Source organism: Apis mellifera, linkage group LG8 (assembly GCF_003254395.2).
Source record: "Apis mellifera strain DH4 linkage group LG8, Amel_HAv3.1, whole genome shotgun sequence".
Classification (NCBI taxonomy): Eukaryota; Metazoa; Arthropoda; class Insecta; order Hymenoptera; family Apidae; genus Apis; species Apis mellifera.
In genome coordinates, this window is record NC_037645.1 from 7766708 (window position 1) to 7790104 (window position 23397).

At 26.8% G+C, this 23397-nt stretch overlaps 4 protein-coding genes across 14 annotated transcripts; 1 reads left to right on the forward strand and 3 right to left on the reverse strand.

The window, feature by feature from the left end:
• Positions 1–264: 264 nt before the first annotated feature.
• Positions 265–5314, reverse strand: LOC551928 (transcription factor Sp4). Of its 3 annotated transcripts, XM_016913444.2 has the most exons (13): positions 4852–5314; positions 4486–4727; positions 4098–4229; positions 3816–4001; positions 3422–3739; positions 2950–3352; positions 2688–2872; positions 2524–2613; positions 2134–2418; positions 1757–1991; positions 1147–1624; positions 772–1066; positions 265–596 (listed from the first exon to the last, which is right to left on the reverse strand). In XM_016913444.2, the coding sequence occupies exons 4-13, from the start codon at positions 3849–3851 to the stop codon at positions 435–437; spliced, it is 2487 nt and encodes an 828-aa protein (XP_016768933.1). In that variant the 5' UTR covers positions 3852–4001; positions 4098–4229; positions 4486–4727; positions 4852–5314; the 3' UTR covers positions 265–434. The 3 variants fall into 3 exon arrangements, with proteins under 3 accessions (XP_016768933.1, XP_006564632.1, XP_006564631.1); XM_006564569.3 differs by lacking the exon at positions 4098–4229; XM_006564568.3 differs by having other exon boundaries at positions 4098–4727.
• Positions 5315–6109: 795 nt separating this feature from the next.
• LOC551904 (glycerol-3-phosphate dehydrogenase, mitochondrial) lies at positions 6110–14424 on the reverse strand. Of its 4 annotated transcripts, XM_026442290.1 has the most exons (13): positions 14258–14424; positions 11561–11686; positions 10353–10509; positions 10040–10262; positions 9802–9965; positions 9621–9733; positions 9336–9529; positions 8868–9256; positions 8553–8803; positions 8131–8478; positions 7925–8023; positions 7774–7875; positions 6110–7259 (listed from the first exon to the last, which is right to left on the reverse strand). In XM_026442290.1, exons 2-13 carry the CDS (start codon positions 11645–11647, stop codon positions 7125–7127), a joined length of 2262 nt encoding a protein of 753 aa, XP_026298075.1. In that variant the 5' UTR covers positions 11648–11686; positions 14258–14424; the 3' UTR covers positions 6110–7124. The 4 variants fall into 4 exon arrangements, with proteins under 4 accessions (XP_026298075.1, XP_006564634.1, XP_006564635.1 ...); XM_006564571.3 differs by lacking the exon at positions 7925–8023; XM_006564572.3 differs by lacking the exon at positions 7774–7875.
• A 662-nt stretch (positions 14425–15086) lies between these two features.
• LOC412080 (coronin-1C) lies at positions 15087–19643 on the reverse strand. 6 transcript variants are annotated; one of them, XM_006564574.3, is made up of 6 exons: positions 19534–19643; positions 17829–18037; positions 17223–17704; positions 15799–16177; positions 15471–15716; positions 15087–15406 (listed from the first exon to the last, which is right to left on the reverse strand). In XM_006564574.3, the coding sequence occupies exons 2-6, from the start codon at positions 18024–18026 to the stop codon at positions 15227–15229; spliced, it is 1485 nt and encodes a 494-aa protein (XP_006564637.1). In that variant the 5' UTR covers positions 18027–18037; positions 19534–19643; the 3' UTR covers positions 15087–15226. The 6 variants fall into 6 exon arrangements, with proteins under 6 accessions (XP_006564637.1, XP_006564638.1, XP_006564641.1 ...); XM_006564575.3 differs by having other exon boundaries at positions 17829–18034; positions 19534–19627; XM_006564578.3 differs by lacking the exon at positions 19534–19643 and adding an exon at positions 18612–18960.
• A 438-nt stretch (positions 19644–20081) lies between these two features.
• LOC412079 lies at positions 20082–23131 on the forward strand. Its single transcript, XM_395545.7, has 5 exons — positions 20082–20375; positions 20833–21213; positions 21291–21569; positions 21643–22136; positions 22205–23131. Exons 1-5 carry the CDS (start codon positions 20214–20216, stop codon positions 22353–22355), a joined length of 1467 nt encoding a protein of 488 aa, XP_395545.1. The 5' UTR covers positions 20082–20213; the 3' UTR covers positions 22356–23131.
• Positions 23132–23397: the final 266 nt, after the last annotated feature.

Consider the following 23397-nt stretch of genomic DNA (forward strand, 5'->3'; position numbering starts at 1 on the left):
AAAAAATTAATTAAATATAATGTTATTGTCCCTATATATTATAAAAATTTCACTATATTAAGGAGAAAGATTGAAAATCTCTATGAATCATATAAAATCAAAAACCGTTTATAAGTGTAAAATTCATTTTGTGCAAAAAATTTTCTTTTTTACAATTAATATACAATTATTATACATATTTACAAAATTCATTTAATACAAAAATAGATCATTCACTATATCGAGAATTATGGTAATCCCTGTAAAAAGTTTCATTTTTTTTTCTTTCATTGCAAAAAATAATTGCAAGATCTGTGCAAACCGCCGTAATTAACGTAACACTATTTAGATTTTTTAATTTTTCTTCGACGTTGTTAACATAACAATCAATGTTTTAACAAGTTCTTTTATTCCTAAACCTTTCAAAGGCGGAAAAAAACATGATTCTTTTTTTTTTATTCATTTGTTACATGATTCGCCAATTGAGGTTTTATTTCATCTATTTGCTCGGAAATAACGATATCAGATTGTTCCGTCTCTTTGAGAGCAATAATAATTTTTTCTTCCGTGGAAGATTGACTGTCGGAAGAACCTTCCTGCGTCGAAGTAGCGGCTTCCTAAATTAAGAAAAAAAAAAAAAAAAAAAAAAAAACAAAAACAAAAAAAAAACATAAAAATAATCTCAAAATTATAACTTTTTTTAACTATAAATTTTTAGTATATTCAATATAATCCATTTTTTTGTTCATCTAGAAATCAAATTAATTTCAATAAAACCATAACTTTTCTTACCGTACTTCGAATCTTCGTATGTGTTTTTATATGCTTCGTCAAATGATCTGATCGCATAAATTTTTTAGTACACTCCGGACATTGGAATCTTTTTTCGCCAGTATGAGTTCTACGATGCCTCTGAAGCTCGTCTGATCTAGTAAATTTCTTACCACAAAATATCCAACTACAAACAAAAGGTCGTTCTCCAGTATGCCACCTTAAATGAGCCCGAAGATGACTTGTTTTTCCGTATACTTTATTACAGCCTGCTATGTGGCAAACATGTTGTCTTTTTCTAGTCATATCTCTATTCCTAGTCAAATAATTTAAATTTATAAAAAAAAAAATTATATTATAAATTTGAATAAATAATAATTTTTTTTGAAATTCTACCTATCACCATCACCACAATTAGGACATGTGCAAGCAACTCTCCTACGATGTTGCTTATTAGAATCCGTTTCAATATTCGCAGATGTTGCAGTTGTTACTTGATGCTGATGTGATGTAGGAGTAGGTGTTGCCAATGTGTTATTTGACTGAAGAGTTTGCAAAATTTGCCATTTTGTCGGATCATTTGAATCTAATTGCACGGTTGGAGCAGCGACAATAGGTGTAGCTGCTGTTGCAGGTAGCGTTTGAACAGTAGCAGGCTGAAGAGCACTTGCAGGTATAACTTGTACATTACCCAAACCTGGAATATTTTGCACAGGTATCGACTGAAGAAAACCATTTGTCGCATTCATTCCGCCGGCAGGTTGAAGTTGCATTATACTTCCACTACCAACGCCCCTTATCATGTTACCTTGCTGGGCAGTTAAATTTGCTAATGCAGATGCAGGAATTAAAGTTAGCTGTTGCGCTTGTGTACCTATAAAATATAATTAATATTTATTAAAATGTTAATAATCTTTTTGTAAATATAAATAAATATAAATAAGAAAAATAATGTAATAACGTAATAATGTAATAATGTAATAATCATGTAATATAATATAGATACCTGCAATTGTTATAGGTTGAACAGCAGGCTGTGTTGATTGAGCAGGAATATGTATAACTTGACCGCTAGCTAATTGTCTGGCATCAATACTAGTTACTTTTATATCACCTTCGACCGAATCCGGTGGCCTTGTTAAAGCCGATAGCGTTTGCACATCAATTTTCTGTCCATCTTTTGTAGTAATTACGTTACTGTTTGCTTGCATTGGTCTTCCAAGTGCACCAATTCCAAGTACCTATAAAAAATACAATATAATACTTATTAAAAAGTTTAATTTAAAATAAATATTTATATATATAATATAATAAAAAAAATAATAATTAAAATAAATATTTATATATATAATATATTAATATATATCTTTTACTATCTTTTACCTGGACATTACTTGGAGTTGTTACTGTTGTGCTCCAAGTCGCTACAGTTGACGACGGTGCAGCAGATGATTGTTGTGCTTGTTGAACTTGTTGTTGTTGCTGTTGCTGTATCACTTGTTGTACAACTTGTTGTACCTGCTGCTGCTGTTGTTGTACTTGAGCTTGCGCTGCTTGTTGCTGTTGTTGTTGTTGTTGCTGTACAGACTGTACTACTTGTGGTTGAGTTTGTTGTTGCACTACTTGTTGTTGTGCTTGTTGCTGTGCTACTTGCGTTACTTGCTGACTCTTATATCAAAATTGTTTTAATAAAATCATGTACATAATAATAATAATTCTCATGATTTAATAATAATAATTCTTTTTATAATTCATTATTTTTTTTATAATTACCTGTAAACTTTGAAGTTGTGGTAAATTAGCAATTTGAACTTGCTGAATTTGTCCATTTGGTGTAATTATTTGAGCTACTTGTGGAATTTGCTACAAATAAATTTTATTTTAAATAATATATATTTATTATTATTTATAAATTTTTATTTATGTAATCAATATACTTGTGTAATTTGTGGTATCATTTGTGTAGCAGGCACATTAAAAACACTGGATAATGCTTGAACAGGAAAATGTACAGTTTGATAAACTGTCTGTCCATTACTAGCTGTAACTGGTACTTGCACAGGTACAGTTTGTTGAACATGTTGCATAGGAAATTGAAGTGGTCTAACTTGTACACTTTGTCCTTACAATAAAAAATATTGAATCAAATGTACTATCTTAATAATCATAAAAATAATTTTATAAAAACAATATATATACCTGTTGGTAGTTGAACAGTCTGTCCAGTGATATTCTGTATAATAGAAGTGGGAAAGACATTTGGTGCTCTTATTAAACTAACTGGTTGTGGTGTAATAATAGTTTGACCATTAGCCAACTGTACTTGCTGGCTAGCAAGTTGGACTTGTTGTCCATTAGCAGTGGCAAATTGCATTGTAGGTTGACTTTGATGGTGTCCTCCTGCAGCAGACATGGCAGAAGATGGAATGAAAAGTGCCTCTTGTCCATCAATGTTAACAGTTTGCATCTGTGGTATAACACTATAACTGAGTTGTTGTTGTGGTTGCTGCTGTTGTGGTTGCTGCTGTGTTTGCTGTTGCTGTGTTTGTTGTTGTTGTTGCTGAAGCGCAGCTTGAGTTTGAGTACTAATCAACTGAGCACCCTAAAGTAATTATTATATCTTAAAAAAAAACATTTGAATTATTTATTATTAAAAAGTTGTATCTCTCACCTGTAAAAATTGTTGAGGTAAAGACTGCACAGAAATAGTTTGTGCCCTTTGTTGATCATGCTGTGATTGCTGAGTCTGTAAAGGCACAAAATTTTGCAATTGCTGCAAAGTAATAACTTGTGGCTGTTGTTGTTGTTGTGTTTGTTGCTGAACATCTTGCTGTTGCTGTAAATGTTGTAAAACATTTGCACTTAAAAAACGAATTTGAGGTTGTCCAGTTTGCTGTTCTAATTGTTGTTGCTGTTCAGTTTCATCTTGTTGTTGCTGTTGTTGCTGTTGTTGTTGTGTTTGTAAAGGATCATGGTCATCAATTTCCTCCTGTAAAATAATATCAATACTTCTTTTATTTCTATTTATTATAATTTTGTAAAAATGATTAAATAAAATTATTCACCTGAGAGATATTTCGTCCATCCAAACTTCGCTTCATGATGAATATATTTGTAATTTATTTTTAATGCTAATAACGTTAGATTTACGTTGAATATTCTTATGCTAGGAATCCATTCTTTGCTATACTGAACTAGGTTGACTATTTATTTTGCAGTATATGGAAACGCTCACTTGAAGAGCGTTTAATCTGAAAGATCCATTCATAAATTATATTCAACTTTATTGTATTATAAAAGAATTTAAAATATAAATCTTCATCAAATTTAGCTATAATGGTAACTACCCTGCTCGAATACTGCATTTGGCTTTGTTTCTCCTTTCTCTTTATTTTTATCAAACTATACACAATTTAAAATTCATTTGCGATTTAATAAAAATCGACAAAAAACAATGCATATGAACTGTCTTGAAGCATCTAAATAAGAAACAATAATTTAAACGATATTGACACGTGCGAAGACAACACTCTTTAAAGACAAAGAAGGCCAGAGAGAACCCAATCGAGGACCGCCTCTCTACGCCCCTGTTCCTGCCGCCCCACCCGCTGACGTTCGAAATATCGCACACTATGGCAAGGACGCGTATACTACCACACAGAAATACATTGTATGTCGTCACACCCGCCCACTCGGTCGCTTGTCGACTGTCCGCTCACTAACACGTTCATGTACCTGCGATAACGGGGAAGGCAGCCTCACGATGCAGCCTCCACCCACTTTGCACATGGGACTCCACCTAACTCACGAATGGCACGTGGCTTCTCCACAGAAACGTCCACTCTGCACTCTCTCCCGCCACTTGTTTTTTCTTCGAAAATCAGAATAATAGCTCTTCTATGTTTGTACGTTTTCTGTTTCATCTGTTCGGCTGAAGAGATGTTTCTGAGACGGCCATTATAGAACGTAGCGAATAACTAAATTTTAATTAAAGATTTTATAATATGTCAATTATAAAGTTTTTTCAAAAAAGATGAAAAAAAAGATGATTAAATTGAATATTCGCAATTTTAAAGCGCGCTTATACATACACCTACATACCGATAAATCCTAAGCGTTACGGGATATGTGCACGCGCGCGCGCGCACACTACTCAGTGATCGTAGTCAACGATCTATGTTCTCCTTTTTTGGTCGATACACTTTGTATGTTATTATTGTAATCTTTCTTAAGAAATATGATTACATGAAACATAAGTTAATTATAAATCTATTTTTTATCATTGGTTTTGTAACACCAAAAAATTAACTATGTTCAAAATTGCCGCCAAAAGTAAAGATATAGGACATGCCGATATTCTCTCTTCTTTCTATGACGTTTAAAACAAAAATCTCTCTATCAATGTTCTTTGATTAAATGAAATCTTCGTTCAGGAAACAATATTATGCTGATTTTATACCACGATACACGATATAATTTCAACGTGATTTCAACACGTGCACGTAGATCGCAACGTGTTCGTCGGCCGTCCCTCGCGAAAACAAGGCTACGAATACCGCTATGAGAGGACTACTTTTGCCGTGGGGCGGTACACAAGGTGGCAACGTCGCCGTCCGCCAAGTGATCGGACGGAAGCTCTGATTGGTCGTTGCTTATTCCTGATAGCTGGCAGTAAGCAGAGGTTCGTTAAACAGGGGCGTACGCAGACATCGTCGGACGCCCACCCCGTCAAAGAGGGATAAACGATGCACACCTCCTACTTTCTCTGGCCTTCCTTCCCCTCTTTTTACCAGTACCCTCCGGTCAGGGCCACGCTTGAGTAGAGTTGCGAATATTGGTACATCTATCATTGTTACTTATGGGTTAGTTTTCTTCTTTTTTTTGTCACTGTCATGATATAAAAATGTTGTAACTGATTTCTAGATTCATTGAAAATGTTTATTCAAAAAAAAACTTCATATTCGTTATTACCATTTTTTTTTTATAATTAAGAATCAAATTTCAGGAATCTTTTTTGTTTTAATTAAATATATGTATATAATGAAATAAATTATAATGAAATAATATAAAAATTTTATATTATTTAAGATTGTAAATCAAAGGCAATGAATTCACTTTTTCGGTAATTCATATTTTTTTTCTAAATTTATAAATTTCATCGATTTTATTAAAATATAATTATTTTGTATATAATAATAACAATTTTTTAGAAATGTCAATCAGATTTAATTTAATAAGGAAAAATTGATATAAAAATAATTTATTTGGAAGGAATTGTATTAAGAATTAACACATGTAATAAAAGTTCAATATAGCTTTTATTAAATTAATGATAGTGACTAATGACAAATGAAATAAATTAATCTAATTAATTGTATATTGTGATTACATGAAGTTAGTGACAATAAATTAAATTAAGTATATTAAATAATCAGACCAATTATATATTGATATAGATTGATTTTTAATATTTGTGTGACATTGATGTATATCAATAATTAACATAATTTATAAACAAATCTATTGAAAATTTTAAAAATCAGAAATCCAATAACGTGCGATTATATCACATATAACATAATATTTAGATAAAAAATATTTATTCAAAACTTGATAATTTTATTTTAATAAGTAAATAGTAATAAATTATATGCATAAGAATAAAATTATACATTATTTTATATTATATTGGCATTTAACTTTTGCAATATGATTAGTTTTTAATAATTGTAAAATCATAACTTTAATGATTATAACATTTAAAACATTCACGATTTATACATAAGATCACAAGATTTATATTCTTGAAAGTTTTCTGAAAATTGTATCGATTCAAGATATGATATTTTTAAACATAAATATATTTTATAATTATATTGATGCATTTCAAAACATTTATATACAGATATAGAAATAGAACAAATCTGTTCTATTAATGAAAACTGAAACACATACTGTACATAAAGATATTTACATATTAAAATTGAAATTTGTATCATGGTCATGTTTTTATTTGAAGTTGATTATTAAAATAGATAAATTACGGCGCAGCCGTATTTAATTTATATTACGTTTAAAATCTTTTTTTATCATGTCTTATTCATTGAGAGCTTGAAAGCTGAATAAAGATAAAAAGTTATATAAAGTACGAAAAAAAAAAATAAGTAGATTTGTTAAAAATATTCTAAAAATAAAATATTCTAGTGAAGATTTTGTCTAAAAAACATTCTAAAAAATTTGTACTAAAATGAGCTACAATGAAAATTTAAAATGAAGAACAATTCTATAAGAAAGAATTCATCAGAGTGTTAAATATATGAATCACATTTAGAAGCATGTGGAAAATTATACAATGCTGCAGAATGTGAATTTTTTTATAATCCACCGCCTGATCTTTCTACACTAATCTGTTTTTTCAATATTTCTTTCTCGTGTTGTGCCTCTTCCATCTCTGCCATTCTTGCAAAACGTGAATATGCTACATGTCCAGATTTTATGGCCGACATCATCTATGTTAAATAAAAAAAAAATTAATTTTAATATTTAAAAAAACAAAAAAAATCATATTTTACAAAATTTAAAAATAATTACGGTTTTACAATCTGGCACAAGAGCAGCATGATATTAAAATATTTTGCAAAAAAGAAAAAAGGGAAGCAGAAAGATATTGAAATATTCACAAAAATATTATAATCATAACATTAAATATTATAATCATACATTAAGACAAGACATTTTGATTAGACAAGTTATTATTAATATGTAATTATGGTATTCGTGCAACAAAAAAAAAAATTAAAATTTGTTATATAAAATATAAACATATAAAGTATTATAGATCATATTATTATATTATATCCAACAGGTCTCTTTTAATATTTTTCTATATATTATAATAGATATAACGAAATAAGTCTGAGTAATATTAAAAATAACAAAGCCCTAAATATTATATATAGTAGAACTACTAAAAAAATTTGAAAGCGACAGCAAAACTATACGTATGCACGAGCTTTCACAGACCTGAAGATATTCGTCCAATTCGACCTGACCATTCATATTAGTGTCGATTTCGCGCAATATTTCATGAAGCTCTTCACCAGGTACTTCTTTGTCACCGAACAGCTGTGAATAGTAAAAGAAATTCTGATTAAGTATATATTTTACGATTTACCTGTAGATAGTCTTGTAACTCCATTTGCCCATTGTAATTGAGATCAATTTCATTGAGCAAAGTATGTATCTCATCTTCATTCAATTTTATGCCAAGTACCTGTATATTGACAATGAAGTTTAATTATTTAATTTGAATTTAACAAAACAAACAGAAATAAAAAAAACAAATTTAAATAACGTAAAACTAATATATTTTATGCAAACCTTAAGTCCTCGTCTAATATCATTAATAGAAACGTAGCCTTTGTTGTCTTTATCGATGATTCCGAAACGCTTAATATATAACTGAATTTCTTCTTTTGTGAGATTAATAGGAATTTTATCACGAGATGCACGATTGACCATTTGTCCCATTTCATTAGCAAGGAATTCACTGGCTTCTTTTGTTTGCCTGTTTTTTTCTTCTGGCGACCAGTGTAATTCTTCTGCCATGATATCGATAATGCCTGGAAGAGCTTCTTGTGCTGCTTGAACATTCAAAAAGGCTAATCTCAATCGTCTTGCGATCATATCGATTGCTGTTCTCGCATATTCACGAACTCCATATCGAATCTAAAATACATAATAATTATCTGTTTTCATAAATAAAAAAGTAATAAAATTAATAAGAACAATAAAAGATTTACTTCTGCATCGATATATGGAAATTCAGGATGAAGTTTTTTGCCTATAATTGGCCATCTTTTACCAGTAAGAGAAGCCATTTTTGCTACAGCAAATGCACGATCTCCATAACTCTTAGCTAGATGTTGTGCAACTTCACACTCTAAACCAAAATCTTGAACTAGTCTAATATACATTGTTGGACTCCAACCATGAGCTCCCTCAAGAAGTAAACCATTTGTTTGACAGGGTCTTTCAGGTTTTAAATCGCAAGCTTAAGAAATAATATAAAAATAATAATAAAATTTAATAAAACTTTCACATATATCATATTATACCTTTAATAGCTGCATCGATAGTTTCCTCTGCCATCGCTCTATATGTTGTCCATTTTCCTCCAGCTATTGTGATAAGTTTCGTAGGACTAACATGTACAATATGATTTCTGGCAAGAGATTGAGTATCCGGTTTGTTTGGATCAGAAACGAGAGGTCTAATTCCACTCCAAGCAGATAATACATCTCCCCGCCGAACTTCAACATCCGGATTGAGATAGTTTTTTACTTCACGTAAAATGAACATAATTTCATCTTCAGTTGGTCGAGGATTGTGTGTTATTTCGCAAGGTAAATCAGTTGTTCCTGCAATTGTTTGTTTTTGCCATGGTAAGAAAAAAATTACTCGACCATCGCTTGTTTCTGGATCCAATAAACCCATTTGATCAGGACTAAATGAAATTTATATAATTATAAATTTTTTAACATATTTTTATAAGTTTAAATTTTATAATTCATTCAATTATTCACCTATAGTAACCTGGAAGAACAATGTGAGCACCAGAAGAAGGAGAACAAATTTCTTTAACATTTTGGTCATCCATTTTTCTAATATGATCCGTGAATGGACCTGTTGCGTTTATTATTGCCTTTGCTTTCACATCCCATTGTTCACCCGTAAGTTCGTCTTTCACACGTGCACCAGTAAGGACTCGATTACCATCCTTTATAAAATAAAAATATTATCTTGAAATATAATTTATTTTTATATATTTTTCATCACGATTTATAATCAATATTAATAAATATCAATACCTTATCAAGACCTTTTAAAAGATTAACAACTTTAACATGATTTACAACTGTGGCACCATGCCGCGAGGCTGTTAGCGCAATTGCTAAATTCATTCTGGCATCATCTTGTTGACCTGTTATATAAAGACTATAAAATTATAATATTTAATATTTAAAACCAAAAGACATAATAAAAATGTACCATCATAATAAACAATAGCTCCTGTAAGTTTGTCTCCTTTCAACATGGGAAATAATTCTAATGCATTCCTTTTGCTGAGAAAATATGACGATTTTACTGTTTTTCTTCCAGCAACAAAATCATACATTTTTATACCAACCCAGAAATAGGGAATTTGCCACCATCTTTTGATAATAAAATAATAAAATATATATTACATAATAATTATTTACTAAAAAATTAAAAAAAATTAACATACGTATATACGGGCAACATAATAGGCAAAGGATGAGCTAAATGAGGCGCGCTATGTAACATAGACGCTCGTTCTTGTAATGCTTCTTTAACCATTTTATATTGTTCGACATCAACATGCATTATAGCTTTTTGTAAGTAACGGACGCCTCCATGAATAAGTTTTGTACTCCTAGAAGATGTGCCAGAAGAAAAATCATCTCCTTCAATTAAAGCTGTTTTCAAACCTAAAGATCAAAAACAATAAATAGTTAATAATAGTTTTCAATAGTTAATTAAGTTAATGTAATTGAGAATTTAATAAATAAATAAATTACCTCGTGTACAGGCATCTAATGCACATCCAGCTCCTGTTGCACCACCACCTATAATAAGAACATCATATTCGCTAGTATTCTTCAATGTTTTCACTTGTTCTTCTCTAGTTGGTAAAGGCCTCTTTAATGGCCGTGGATTGCATACATCCGCATGTACCTATCGATAAATAGGCTAATATTATTTTTATTTTAATGATTATATTGTAAATTATCGCAATGAGTGATTCTTTGCGAGTTAATTTTGAATAATCATTAGTCAACAACAAAATTAATTGTTAGTTCGATTATTATATATTTAATTTTTATATTTATATTATATTTAATTTCTCGAATAAAATTTGATCAATGTCATATTCATACTTTTATATAATAAATTAAATTTTATATAGATCTATATATATTTATTATTTAATTTTTACGATATATCATTTATATCAAAATGAAATGTTTATATATTTAGATGATCTATAACTCCGAAAAACAATCGTGTATCAAAATAGACGAGCATCTCTAATGGCTTATCCTAGCCTGGCACAGATCTTCTCAGTAATGAAATTTTGTTAACCACGTGACTATAAAATCTTGACTGCTGCATATAATATAATCAGTAAGATTTTCTTAATGTTATAAACTAAATTTAAGAATATGGTAATCTATAAAATTTTTATGATGAAAATATATGACAATTTTATTAATAGCGATTTGCAATTCTTTTAAATTATATATATAAATAATATTATATATATTAAATTAAATTATATATATTATGTAATATAATAATATATATATATATATATAGATATAATATATATATAGATATAATATATATATATATTATATTATTTATAAAAAAAATCAGAAATAAATAATAATTACAATAGTAAAAGAATTAACGTATTTCATTATGAAAATAAAAAAAGTTAAAAAATTTCATAAATCATACAGACATAAAAAAAATTCCAATAAATCTTCATTTTTAAATTATAGATATAATAAAATTAGATCATTCAAAAAATCTATAAATCTACTACATTATATTCATTCCGTTTTTTTAAATGTGATTTAACGATTAACATTTAAGAAAAAAATTTTGTATCAATTGCATGACTTATTTTTATGAAAAAGATATCACAAAAAAAAAAATACAAGAAAAATACAAGAACAAGATATAAATTTATTACAGCTAAATAGTGATTAACTATACTTACTGTATTATCGGACATTAATAGATAAGAAGTAAGAGCACTAGCACCGATGGCACTTGCACCACCCACTAATAGTTTCAGCGATGCCATTTTATATCACTTATAATGGAATAATTTTTCGGAAAAAATCTAAAAATCAACAAAAATATATCTATATTAATGTTAATTTTAATCTTGTTATTTAACAAAAATAAATAAAATATAGTATATATATGTACAAAAAAATACGTACAAAGACTTAATAATTAATGAAATATCTATTTAAATAATAAATAATTATTAAAAAAAATTTTAAAACAAGTAAAATAAATCAAATAGATTTATATATATAATAGATGGTTGCGAAATAATCTTTTGATAGGTTAATTGTTATTAATCGTTTAATTTAATGAATCATCATTCACGTTATTTGGCAATATATCAACAGGTGCACTATACACAATAACGATATGCAAAATATGCAACTATTAAAAAGAAACGTAACAAAAATGTTATTAAATATTATAAATAAATTTAGAAATATTATAAAATGGAATTACAAATATATAAATGAAAATAATATAACGTATACCCAACTTAAGAGTTTTAAATATGTAATCATAAAGACATATAAATGTTTTAAGTTTTTCGCAAATATTCATATTTTATCCTTTTGATTGCTATTGGTGCTTCATGATAATTCACAGTATATTGTAAATACTTTATTATGACCAAATCTTTCCTATTTTTTATTTCAAAAAATTAAATATTTATGTATTAAATATTCTATATTTAACATTATTTGTTTTATGATTCATTGGCAAATATCCCAAAATACTTTTATCACGATCAAATGTGACATACCATTTCTATATCTTTTTTGTATCGTGTCATGTGGCATACTGATGTGTCATACGAAACATATTGCTTACAATTTTTACGCATACAATGATGTAATACAGTATAATAGTATAATAATTAAAAGCTCTGTGAACTTAAAACTTATTATTCCATCAAGGTATAATTATTGAACTGGCTGAAAATTTCTTATGAATAAAGAAATCCATATTGATAAATTACTGCATATATCTTTATTAACTTATCAATTGTAAAATGTATGTGATAAATAAATGATAAACGATTTATATAATATTATATTTACATAATTACATAATAACAATTTAAGCGTAGTATATGTAAAACTAATAAAAGTTTATTTATAAATAATTTTGTTAAAATATTAAATCAAGTCAAGATTTTTTTCGTATTTTCGTTTTTTATAATATTATAATATATATTATTTATAAAATAGATTATTTATATTAGATTAATTGGTTTAACAATAAATAATAATTTTGCCATAAATTCTATATGTTAAATAAAAAATATTAAATAAAATGCGTTTCTAATTTCAAATAATAAATAATAATTGATTTTAATAAAAATAAAAAACATGAATGGAAAATTGAAAACAAAAGTATTTAATATAGTCACTTTCTATTTTATCGACAACCATTTTGTTACAAATATCAAATCAAACATGCTTACTCAGATTTGTTTTTCATTTTTATTAAAATTTTTGTATTTGTAAAAATTTACAAATCTTATATTATATCTTATTATATTAAGCAATAATATTGATATTGTGACATTTTTTTTGTTAAAATATTTTGTTAAAATATTAATAATAAATTTGAATTGAAAATGATATAGGAAAATGCACGTGACATACAAGATATTATTTTTTATCAGGTGACGTGTTCGTTTTCTCCTCTCTTTCAATCAAGAATTAAATAATTAGAATAAAATAATTAAAATAAATAAAAACGATCATAAAAAAATTATGATAATAAATAAAGTCATATAATTTACTACTATAATTATATACTATATATCTAATCATAATGATCTTGATTTTCAAAAGATGAAGAAATAATTTATATTTCACAATAAGACCTTGATAGTTTCCTAAACACGTGGAGTTATATAAACTATGTAAATATTTTGTATTAATTTCATTTTCATTTTTATTTTATTTTACACAAGTATTGATAATATATTGATAAAAATATTGTAAAAGAGCAAAAATTACATTTTATGAAAATATAAAAAAATTTAATTTGAACAGAAAAGAGATTTAACTTGATTTTCGACAATTCTTTCTAAAGCGAATAAATCCTTCCGTAATTCTTTTTTATGTGATATGTTTATATTAAAATATATATATTACAATAATGCGAAAGAATAGAATGATGTCGAAAAGCTGCAACTTAAAAATAGCACCTGAATCTCTTGCCAAATACCTTCGAATGTGACTTATATTGTAAGTGTATTATACAATACATATATATGTTTCAACATTAAGAATAAAAAAAATTAAAAATATTCATCAATTTATTATTTCAATATTAATGAATGAAATTTCGTAAACAATCACTTTATAATAGATTAATCATTTACAACATATTATTTTAAAAACGAATTTTGAAAAGATAATTCTTGTAAAAATTAGGTTATATGAACTTTTCTATAAAAATTCAAAAATTAACATCATTAATTCTTTTTTCATTAAAAAATGATAAAAATATTTTATCATACATTATGAAATATATGATAAAATTATGATAAAAATAAAAAATTATATATAAATAAATAATTTATAAAATTCATACTTCATAAAATGCCACAATAACAAATATTTGTAATTTTGATCATACTTACAGTGAAACAAATTGACAGTTATAAAGAACGCTGAAAACACTCGCGCACAATAGTGGTGAGTGCGATATGTGAACTAGAAATTAACGATACACATATTCGACAAAGATACAGACATACATTTCACTAATTCGCACAAGCGAATGAACCATAATGAACGATCAAGCGATTTAATACAGATGTAAACTCAAAACCTCAGCGACATCTTTCGAAGATTTTATTATTTATTAAATGGCGCGTTTAACAAACAAACAAATTATACTCATTTTTCTTCATAGGCATAAAAATATTAATTCTAATAAAATTAATATATTTTTAATAATTTTATATTAAAACAATGATTTTTTTATATTTCTATTTAAAAATATACACAATTTTCTTCAATCAATCATGTTACTTTATATTCACATTTTTTGTACAAAACAAATAATTTTTTTTCACAATGTCAAAAAACAGATTAGTCAAAAATACTTTATATATTTTATTATTTGCAAATTGTTCGTAAAATAGTGACTCTTCTTTTTTATTATCTTATGCAATATGATGACTAACATGCGAATTATGTATTCATATTAGAAATAAAATAATTTTTTGTTATTTTACAGCAAAATATTTTTATAAATTAGACATTAATTTTATCCTGAATAATTATAAGCTTGAATATACATAAAAATCTTGTATACTTGACATAAAATAAAATTCAAAATCTTAATACTAGTAACGTGTAATGTTACATTTCAGTTATGATCTAATAAAATAAAAGATGTAAACATAGTACAAATGATCAGGATGTATGATGAATGAATGTAGAATAAATAGCAAAAGTCATTGCAAAAAAAAAAAAAAAAGATCAGAACACACAATAGCTAAAACCTACTATTTACACAAATTGTTATATCAAAATATATGACCATTTTTATTACACAATTATATTTTTTTTTTGTATCGTGATCTTAAAACGCAAGTTAAGAATTACACCTCGTCCGATGCAAGCACCTCTCTATCAGTAGGCGAAGATGACTTTTCTTTTTTTTCATCTTCTTTCATATGAAGAGCAACTGCAGATTCAAGCACCCGTATTCTACCTTCATGTTTTACTATTACCGCTTTAAGTTTTCTTATTTCTTCCGTAAATTCTTTTAAAAGCTCCTCCTATAAAATAAATAATGATTTGAAAAATTTTCATCAAATTATATTATATTTATAAATAACATACAGTGATGCCTGCTGAAGATTGTATAGCATTTTGTGCAGAATTCGAAGAAGCAACTTTTGCTCCTTTACTTAATATATTTGATTTCTTATGTATTTTTAACTCATTCTTAGCAACTGAGGGTTGATAGCCATCTCTTAAAGAAATTAAAATAGGATCTGCATCCATTCCATTTTCCCATTCTTCAGCAGAAATTGCAGCAGTATCACCAGGAGTATCAGGATATAAATCTTCTTGAAATAATTCAGACTGAAAACGAATTAATAATATTAAAATTATTAAAATCCAATTATTTATTATATATTAAAAATTTATATATTGAAAATTGTACCTTTCTTGGTACAGTCATAGATATAACCTGGCAAAAACCTGAATTGTTGAGCCGGTAAAATCTAGTTATTTCACAGCTATTAACATCACAGCCTCGTTTTGGCATCATTCCTATACCTCGTTGAGGATCAGGAGTTTGAAATGTATTGATATAATGAACAAAAGGAGGTTCAGGGGTAATTTCAAAATATCGAATTACAGAATCACCCTTTCCACATAAATACACTAAATTTGTGTCGGGATCATATAAAGGAAACATAACTCCATTACTTGTATCCAATTCTACCATTACTATAGGTTCACCTAACATATCTGGAGCACGCAGAGAATATTGCCTTTCAGACATTTTACTGAAACCTGTGGTAAAGATCAAGCCTCCCCTGAAAACACATTAAACACACATCTTTGTGGATACAGAGTTTTACAAATATTCATGTACAAATATAAGATCCTATAAAAATATATTATTCATATTTAGATATTACATCCTTAAAGGATATAATCATTTACTTTTATTGCTTTCTGAATTTTTTTATTTAAGTTAATCATCAAAACTGAATAACATCCACCTTGTTACAACATTTGAAAACTGTGTTTCTTGTATTAGATACACACGTATGAAATAACATAAAACAAATAAAATGATCATTAAAAAACTTTGTTGTTTGCACAACAAATTATTATAGTTTAGTTTTTAAATAAATATCAATGCATCAACTGGTTACTAAATTTTTAAATAGATATATATATATATACCTGAATCGATTTGTCTGTTTTTCGAAACAGATATCATTAATACTTAAAACTGCATTAATGATCTTTTAAATATTAGTGTAGTTATTTTTTACTATATTCTGAATTTATCAACATATATAGAATGTTATATTTTAAAATAATAACTTGATATACGATACTTACTGAAACTTTATGTGGATATTACACAGTGGACACCTTGATATTTGCATTTATTAAGTTGACATCCTCCTGCCGAGTTGAATTTCAATCTTCAAGTTTTCCATTAAAAAATACCAAATCTCGCACTACACAAATTGGAAAGACCATGTGATAATAAAAAGTAAAGATATTTTTAATGTGCAAATAGATCAATCACATGTCATTAAAAGATATTATAATCTGCTATGAATATAATCTGTTTTAAGATAAATATTTTATTTATCTTAAGTAAATTTATTGTGTAAGAAGGCGGATGTATATTGTTTGATGATTATTTAATGTGAAAGATATGTTGATAGTGTTTTGCATAATAAAAATATTTATTATTCTCAAATACATATTTCAATAACATTTATTTAAAATTTATCAGCATTTATGTGCATAATAATAAATTTGTGATTAAATATAATTAAAAAAACTGAAAAAAAGCTTATTTATTTATGAATTTTAAATAAATGAAAATTTACATACCTTAGAAAGATTGCACGTGTAGCTTTACTACCTTCATGTGCAATAGCTTCCTCTAATATTTCTCCATTTCTTGGATCTAAGATTCTAATTTTTTTATCTTTACAAGTAGTAACTACTTTGGATCCATCCCAATTCCAACATGCAGAGTAAATCATATCTGGATGACAATCTATTCGTACTATAGCTTCTCCTGTGCCTACATTCCAAATCAATACAAGATTGTCTGATCCAGCTGTGAGCAATATATTCAATGCTGATGGATGCCATAATACAAGACCAACTCTACGTTGATGTAACTGAAGATCTACCACAGATTCAGTTAATGTCCTAGAAATACCTCCATCAGGTATTTGCCATACTTTAACTACACAATCTTCTGAACCAGATGCTATGACATTATCATTGTGAGGACACCATGCAATGTCTAAGACAGGACCTTTATGTCCACCAACTAAAGGATAATCAGCTGGTATTCGGCCTACCTATAATAATACAAATAATTAAAACATTATTTCTTAAATATTATAATATTTAATTTGGAAAAAATAAATTTTAAATAATTCTAGATAAACTAGATATTATAGAATAATCAAGGGTGAAACTTACTTTGTTATGCGGCAAGACTATAAAAGCACCACCGCCTGCAGATTCTACGATGATAGCGAGGAATTTGGGATTTACAGCACAGAAAGTTGAATCCCATGAAGATTTAGACACTCTTATATTATCGTAACATTGTTCACGTTTTAAAGCCGTTCCGTACACGTGGCGGAACTTGCTGCTGCGCACCACACGAAAAGACATATCTGCACCTACTTTTAGTAACAAACAAAAAATGAAGAAAATGATGATTAACCTAAAGGATAAAAATGGTATCTTGTCGTGCTGCTTATTATGATTATTTTAATAAATTATTGTTACGTGTCCACAGTCAACGTGGGCGTCGCGTGGACCATCCCCGTTTTATAAATAGATTCCCCACCCTTGACGTGTTGAAATGAGCGCGACTGAAATAAGAATATTTTTGAATCTTGACTTTTACTGTTTATAAGTTTAATACTCATCCTGTAGTCTAGATTATATTTAATCTCAGGGTTGCTAATTATTATGAATACTTTTAAAATATTTGATAAACCATAATTTATCAAATGAAAAATAAATCTGATCCACCCAAAATAAACCGGTCGCCGCTTTTATACGACAATGATTCACACCAATCGTCATAGCGTTCCTGAATTTATATTACTATACTTCAACCAGTGCCGTCTAAGGTATGGATTGTAGTCAAAATAACGTTATTATGATATTTTCAGATTTGTTTTCCACATTTAAATTCGTGATGTCATGATTTTTGATATTATGCCAAATGAAAAATAATTGAAGAAATACCAAAATTTTCATATTTAGGTCAATTATATTCTTGTTCATGCTTCGATTCTTTTATATATAAAATTAACATATTAGAAATTGGATTTCTGTTGAACTTCTTTCAGTTAAGTAGAGCAGAATTTTTTAAATAGAACAGAAACGAAAAGAAGATTCACTTTTGATTATTGAAAAGATACATTTATTATTTTTTTTAAATATCGTTTCTTTATTTCATTCTAAGAAACAAATATATTATATCAATTAAAAAGTTGCGAAAATGATTGTATTAAATTGCACTGCTAAAAAATTAAATAACAGAATAACTTCAACATCTTAATTATTTGTTCTGCTATCGTCAATGAATTGACGCTGACTGCTATCTTCTCGCACTAACTGTATCTAATCTATCACGTGTTTGTATACAACATATACATATAAAGATTCATATGAGTCTACAGTTCATGATCAAACATTATTTTACTTTATTTTATTGATTACAATAATATATATATATATATATATATATATTATAATGAATGAATGAATTTTTTTTTAAATACAATACTAAATTTTAACATTCCCGCTACTAATAATGTTGAATCGTAATTCAGTAAATGACCACATAGTAGCGCTATTGATACGAACGATTGGATCATTTGAGAGCACCTTATTTGGAAATGCGCACCCTGCTTCTGTAAATACATACCCCCGAAACTATTTCTTCTGTCACATTATGAGTTACATATATGCGCATACCCATAAAATTTTTTATGATTAGTTTCTTGTCTCACCTTCTTTTTTTTGTTTAAGCACTTTTATTACTATATAAATTAAATGAATTGCAATGCACAAAAATAAAAAAAATCTGCAAATAGTTCTTTGAAAGCGATAAACTTATTGCTTGAATGTTTTTTCTAGAACATTATACAAAAAGAATTCTCACCGACAAATTTTTTTCCGATGACAGACGATGCACGCTTTTGGAAAAGAACTCGCCCCACCCCCCAAATCTCACGCGCTAATGAAGATGATAGATGCGCGCGCTTCTAAATGCAATATGGCGTTTCTAAGCGCGTAATATTTAAAATTATAAGTTTTGTACATATCGATTATTGCAGGTTAATATAAACTAAATAAAATTTTATAAATAATTTAAAATCTATCTTATACTTTAAATTGATAAAAATAAAAATATTTTATATACTATATTGATAATTTCTTTTTTTAGGGTAATTTTTTGTTTAATCATTATAAAATAGATCTTAAAAACTATTAAGATATAAATTCTATTAATTTTATTTTAATCAAAAACAAAACATAAAAAAAATCTTGATACATTATATATTTATATTCTTGCTCTTTAATTAATTTGATTTTTGAACATAATCTAGTGAATTACACTTCATAAAACTTCACAGAACTATATTTTAATATAAAAGCATTCAATATAAAAGAGGGGGATATGCATTCGATTTGTAGTGAGTGCACCACTTGCCTTTATATCATTCATGACAATCTTCTAAAAAGTTGCATATGGTTGCATGCATGTTTTGTTGTTATGAACGATGATATGGACACATAAGAAAATAAATTTATTGGTATTTTAATATTTGATTAATAGAAATGGGTAATCAAGTAACACGTGCTGGACATGTATCTGCTAAAAAAACTGATATTGCTGTGCATACCGGTGACAGTACAAATGCAAATAATCTTTCGAAAAATTCCTCGGGAACTGAATTGGAAAGTAATTCTCAATTCTTTCCAATTGAAAGTTTAGCAAAGGTATGAAATTAATTTATGATTATTCTACTTATTATTTCGAAAGTACTATTTTTTTTACTAATTAACAAAAATATATTCGATATATCGCACAAAAATTTTGATCGTCTTTTGAAAATATTCATTGTTACAATTCTTTTATATTTTGAAAATGCTATATTTTGAAATCAATTTATATAATTTCTAAATGATTGTTTTCTAATCCTTGTTTTCTAACCCTTATCTTTGAATAATATTTACATTGACAATTATTATAAATTATAACCTATAAATAAATTGCTTTTCTAATATTTTTTTTTAATAAAAAATTTAAATCATTATTGATTTTATTTCAAAATATAAAGGATATAATTGTTTTTTATATTTTTTTATTCTTATAAATAAAATATAATTATAAATTATAATAAGATAAAATTAATTTAAACAATTATATTTATTAATTAGATTGTTCATTTTCCAGATTCTATCTCATTTAACTCATGAACAAGAACATATAAATGGCATTACAGTATCTGTATTTCAACGTTATCTCTTTCCTAATTATCTAGAGTTAGGTGAAAAGTTATTTAATTATCTTCACCATTCTGCTAATATTAATACTTCGTATTTGAGTACTAATTCTTTTAAACAACAAGCAGAAAAGTTTCTTTCTGTAATGAATGATCACACTATATTAGAGAATTATGTAAAAATGTATTCTAATATAAAAATAGATGGAAGTATAAGTCCTGAAGGATTAAAAGCTTTATTGAATATTTCTTACAATATTGCTATGGATAATAGTGGAATTTCTTCCTGCATTTATGCAAATCAAATAATAAATGCAGCTGTTGTATCATGTGTAAATTAATTAACATTAATTATTTACAATTTATCTAAATATAAAATATATATATTAAAATATATATTATATTACAGTTTCATGGCAAACATGCTTTATCTGTAAGTTATGCAAGTAATTGGATCTGGCAACATTGTCCTCGTATAATATATGGTCCTCATCGTTATATAATACATGTGTTCACAACTGCTTATCGAAATGGTGAAATTCTTTTATCCAAAGGACAACCTCAACCACATTTGGAGATACCAACACCTATATTAGAACAACCAGATTCCTTAGACTTTCCTCAAATTTTATTACCTGTGAGCTATGTGTGGTTATTATCAAGTACACTACCTGAATGTTATCTTCAGGTATAATTATAAATTCTTAAAATTTATATATTTTTTATTAAAATATAAAATAACAAAATAAATGTATATTTAGGCAGATGATTCACCAAAAGATATTACTCATGCTCTTATAGCTAAAAGAATGGGCAATGTATGTGCTAGACATTGGACATTATTGTATAATAGCTCAGAACATGGAACAGGAGCTAATCGTTTTCTTCATCATGTATTAGGATATAGAGGTCCCACTCTTTTATTCATACGAGCTGTTAATTCAAATGTAGATACTGTATGTCCTACATATTGCATATGTTCAGCAGTAGAATGGCGCGAAAGTCATTTATATTGGGGTAGTGAAAATTCAATGGGTATCGAACTTTTTCCCTCATATAGAGTTATTGAAAAAGGAGTTAAAGTATTATATTTAAATACTAGTATCAGAGGTTATCCTCATGGATTACGATTTGGAAGTAATCCTCGTTCACCATATATTAGTATAGATGAATCATTCCATTCAGTCAGTATTGCAGGTGCACCTTATCCAATTGCTAGTTTAGAAGTTTGGGGTTGTGGAGACACAAAATTAAGGTAATAATTTTTTTTATATTTTTAATACTAATGGATTTCAGCAGCGAAAATAATTTGAAATTTTGTAGGGAACGTCAATTGGAAATTAAAAAATGGCAAGTGAAGGAAGCAGAAAAACAAAGGATCGTTAAATTAAGTGCTAGCGATTGGATAGATCATCCTGATCGTTATTTACTTGAATTGGCGGGTAGGGCATCCTATAATGAATCAAATAAATAGCCCTAATATAATGCTTTATTATAGCACAAAATTAATTCAAGACTATATTAGATTATTTGTATATATGTATATATTATCAAGCATCTTATTGCTTGAATATGTACTTATGCTGTACATGTAAGATCGTAAATGTTATACTTGATTTACTTGGTTTTATTCAAAATGTATACTATTCTAGTATATTATGAAGCATAAATTTTCTTTTATTTTATTTTTAATTACAAAGAAAAAGGAATTTTTAATTTATTACTTATTTTTTATGAAATTGTTACTTAAAAGTGATTAAAATACTTCAAAGATGTATATGTATACTTCAAGTTTGTTTTAAATAATATTTTCATGCTCAATAATATTATTATATTAATATAAAAAATATAAAATTTTTAAAATATCAGAATAATCAAAATGAAAATAAAAATAAAAATAAAATGTGTTATTTTATATGTATAATTATAATCGTAATTTAACACTACAGTATACAAAATTTTGATATTACTATAAATTTTTAATAAAATATTAAATATATATATATACTTATTGAAAATAAGTCAAATATATAGGTGCTATTTTTACATAATTTTTAATCAAATATTTAAATGGTGTGTCTCAAGTTCGTGCTATTTAATTTAATGTAGATATAATATCCAGAATTCGCATTCATTTCATATTTTTAAGCTGTGACTATTATTGTGTGCCTTATAGTGTATGTACTTAAAAAGATACTTATTTAAAAAGCATTAGATTTTAATTTTAAATTGAACAACGAAAAAAAAAAAGAATAAATGTAATTTAAAGATTAATTACGTTTGAAATTTTATTTTTTGAAAAAAAATTATTATTAATTTATTTTGAACAATTAATTTTTTTAAATGATTAATTTATATTTAAGTAAAGCATAAAAGTAACAAACAGGATTTTTTATTTTAATAATTATAATATATAAAATGTTATTCTTTGATAGGAATAAATAAGATATTTAACATACTATTTTCTTGTTTTCCGAATCCCAAGGAAAAATGATTATATTTGATAATTTTTCTTA